This window comes from Priapulus caudatus, unplaced genomic scaffold, assembly GCF_000485595.1.
Source record: "Priapulus caudatus unplaced genomic scaffold, Priapulus_caudatus-5.0.1 Scaffold192, whole genome shotgun sequence".
Taxonomy (NCBI): Eukaryota; Metazoa; Priapulida; class Priapulimorpha; order Priapulimorphida; family Priapulidae; genus Priapulus; species Priapulus caudatus.
Genome location: NW_014577253.1, coordinates 242,501 through 246,374, shown reverse-complemented (window position 1 = coordinate 246,374; position 3,874 = coordinate 242,501). Strand labels below are relative to the sequence as shown.

General features: G+C 37.5%; 2 protein-coding genes across 2 annotated transcripts in view; one reads left to right on the top strand and one right to left on the bottom strand.

The window, feature by feature from the left end:
- Positions 1-859: 859 nt before the first annotated feature.
- On the bottom strand, positions 860-2,944 carry LOC106807043 (uncharacterized protein C17orf105-like). Its single transcript, XM_014809259.1, has 4 exons — positions 2,786-2,944; positions 2,005-2,130; positions 1,451-1,582; positions 860-1,251 (listed from the first exon to the last, which is right to left on the bottom strand). Exons 1-4 carry the CDS (start codon positions 2,942-2,944, stop codon positions 1,111-1,113), a joined length of 558 nt encoding a protein of 185 aa, XP_014664745.1. The 3' UTR covers positions 860-1,110.
- Positions 2,945-3,521: 577 nt separating this feature from the next.
- The window catches only part of LOC106807038 (testis-specific serine/threonine-protein kinase 1-like), an 8,933-nt gene continuing 8,580 nt past the window's right edge, over positions 3,522-3,874 (top strand). The window contains exon 1 of the mRNA XM_014809253.1: positions 3,522-3,640. Coding sequence (XP_014664739.1) covers positions 3,522-3,640 — 119 coding nt within the window. The remainder of the gene's footprint in view (positions 3,641-3,874) is intronic.

Genomic DNA, 3,874 nt, shown 5'->3' with positions numbered 1-3,874 from the left:
GAATCATGTGGAACGCAAACGTGTAACGTAAAAGGCCATAATTTGTAAATATTGAGTGTTTTGTTACAGAATAAATTTTGTACATAAACTATAAATAAATTTCGGTGTACTGTGAGTACTTTTCATTTTATTTCACCGCCTTATTGTAACCTTTCGTGGGCACAGAGTTGGGGTGATGGATGGTTAGTCATGGCACGATACCACTGTGTTTTGAATACCCAAACACCGCTTGCTTATACTATAATATAGATTAAAATAGAGGCGGCCGCATTAACCATAGAGCTCATCATAGCAATCGATAGACAATACGCAATCATGGAGCGCATCTACTGATCAGCAAGTGCGATGTTTATAAGCCGTAACTGGTTACTAACTGGCCACGGAACACGTTTGATCTGTGTTTTTTCTACGTACCAGTATATATTTGGAGTTGGAGCACTATAATACAGATTTTCCCATAGAATGCGTTTGCATTCCGGTGGCTTTTGTCTTTTGAAGTAATATTTATACCACGACAACTTTGCGCCACGTACTGGGGAATTAAGGGCTGAAGTATCCGCTTCTTGATTGGCTCGGATAACCTTTTTATGTTTATTTATGTTCACTGCAAAACGTTTCATATACCCTAATAATTACAAGTACTGTAATTGCAATTTCACGAACCGTATCGAAATTTGACCATGAATAAATGCAAGCAAAACGCATGCGTATCGTTTGTAAATACAAGATGGTGATGTGGTATAGAAAGCATTTATTTTGTATTACAGATATCAAATAATATGAATATATATATATCATTTTATATATATACATATATATATATATATATAGAGAGAGAGAGAGAGAGAGAGAGAGAGAGAGAGAGAGAGAGAGTTTTACGGAAGCATGTTACATTATAACCTATCACACTCATGTTTGTCATCGTTATGATGTTTTATATGTCATTATTATATTCTAATTTCCTATTAAATATGTAAAGTAATGAAATTACGGATCATTTTCCCACAGAACACACTTTTATTATTTACACCTCATGATCAAGTCGGTTTAGTTAATTACGTTATAAGTCTAAGTGTGGGGTATATGTGTACATAATAGCACACGTTGCGCCTAGTTGGTTATGTGTACATCAGGAAGTTTGTTGGCATTAGATGTACCGTCTTCCTTCTGTCCGGACTTAACTGAATGGGTCTTGAAGTGTAATGGCAGCAGGGGGTACTTGGATATGTTAGACATGTAACTCAGGTTCACCTGAAAATATACATATTCGGAGTAAAACACTGCATCGTTGCAATATTGTCAATTGACCTTTTCTCCGCTTTATGACAGTTTGCCAATTTTTGCATAATTCGTACTGCATTTACATTTCAATGCATAATCGACTTTTATTCTTGAGCTCGACACCTACAATAAACAACACGTGATAAATTAGATGGCAATATTAGCGTACTTTCCACTGATCATCCCATTGCATGTGATTGTAATGCGGTTCTTTCGTCGTTATGCGCTTCCATATAGCCTGGTTCTCGTGTGTTATCCGCAGTAGCTCCCTCTGTCGTTTCGTCTTGTTCAAACTCTTCTCCTGGATTCACGCGGTAATACGAGAGCACGGTTAGATAAACCTTTCTCATTTCATACGAATTGATCTATAAGCTACTAAGCTCAAATACACACGCATTTAATTGGTCTTAAATATATGTCCGCGCAAATTAAAATAAATGAATAATATAGTTGCATTATTTGCTAATGCGCATGAGGTGTGCTACAGTGTCTAATGAGACTACACATGTGTTTTAGCAATGAACCCCCTATACATAATATACTATAACATACCATAATACGTGTGATGTCGTGTGTTGTGTGTGTGTGTGTGTGTGTTGTGTGCGTGCGTGCGTGCGTGCGTGCGTGCGTGCGTGCGTGTGTGTGCGCGTGCGTGCGTGTGCGCGTATTAATTGTATTATTAGTATACAAAAAGATGCGAGGAACAGAATTTATTTGACTTACTCCATAGGCATTATTGTTATCCACGCGTCCTCTAGTGCGCATGATGTAAGACATTTTCTCAAGCAAGATGTTATTATCACGCTCCACGATTGCTAGTCGTTCCTCTTCCATCTGCAGTTTTTTCAGCTACATCAACCAGATGATATCAAGACAAATATGCACATATATTAATATAATGAAATGAAATTAATACTATATTTTAATTATGTAAACACTATTCTTTCGGTGCGATAAAGCGACTCGTGTTCTACCGTTAACTGCGTTGGAGTCTGTGTTTACTGCGTGTCGTTAATTCAACTGTGTTTTGCGAAAATCTTTGATCTTTATACTTTATTCTCCAGCATATATTAATTGCTGGATAAAGATTACAAAGATATATTTATAATAATTATAAAAACATAATTTTACAAGATAACAAATACATTAAAAATGTTACACAGACGCACGTTATATACAAAATAGTATAGCCTTATAATATACGATAACGTACGATCTGCCTAGGCTATATTTTAATTCACCAGGCGTACATAACTAGTTGAATACTGTTATAAAGGACAACCCGAATTTTACGAGATTAGAAACTAACTTGGTTAATTTGCCGTAAACGTACTAGCCTCAACAACCTTTTACCACCAACTGCATGGTCAGATTTAATCAAGCTAACGTAGGTACACAAGCGTTAATGTTTTACTATAGAATAGAATAGAATAGAATAGAGAAGAATGAATGAAGGAAGAAACGAAGGAAGGAAGAAAATTTCTAATTAATCTAGTAACGGTACCTTTAAATGGAGATGCATGTAAGTCTTTGGTGGACGGTTATCAATGACAGGCTTTGCTGTGCTGACTTTAGTTCGGTGCGCGTCAAACCGCGTTTTATCCCATTTTTGCTTTAGAAGCTTGTTATTAGCTGGTGTAATCGATTGGTAGGCGCGGTGCATACTGATTGGCATTCACAATAGTACGCCGTATTTTTATTCCTGTAGTTTCTTGAATGCACTGCTGGTTATTTCCTGTCATCTGAAGCGCGTTTGTTTATTGTTCTTTTTCTGGCGAACAATGATAGAAATTCAATAATGAGAAATCGTCACGATTCCATGATAGGCACCATGGCAACATCATGGCAACCGCCGTGAAGCCATCGGTAGCCATTTACCAAATGGCGGTTATACAATAACAACGACACAGATACTTAACGAATGGTTAAAACCTTGCATGTGTGACGTCAGCTTCTTAACGACATCAGTGTGTGTCATCGATAAGTCTGATATCTGCTATTCTTTTGTGCGTTCATAACATATAACAAGATTCATGAAAAAATCTCTTCTGTGAGACGGCGCCCTTTCGCCGTTAACCGACCAGATGAGCATTCCATTACAGCACAAAAATAAAATAGACGATAATACTGGGGACAGTCGAGTTAATCCATGGACTAACCTGCTCACGCTCTGCTCAAAGAAAGCAGAAACCACAATTTCGCACACTGAAGGTGAAACAAAGAAAAAAAGGGGGACTGCAATGTCTTTGATGAAAGCCATAAAGCGAGATATTGTGACCGATGCAGAGAAAGAAGCATTAGGAGTACAAGGATTCCATATAGGATCTGAACTTGGATCCGGTTCATACGCTAAAGTAAAGTAAGTTATGAAAAACTCCCTGTGTTGAAACTGGTTTCGCGCTCTTGCCATCTCGTTCTCTCTTTTTTCTCTCTCTCTCTCTCTATTCCCTCTATCACGATCTATCTATCTATCTATCTATCTATCTATCTATCATATATATATAGTATATCTACGCTATCTATTCGTATCGCATCTATTCATTGAGATCTATCTATCCATCTGCTGCTCTTCGTCTGCTGCAGGTCTCGTGCC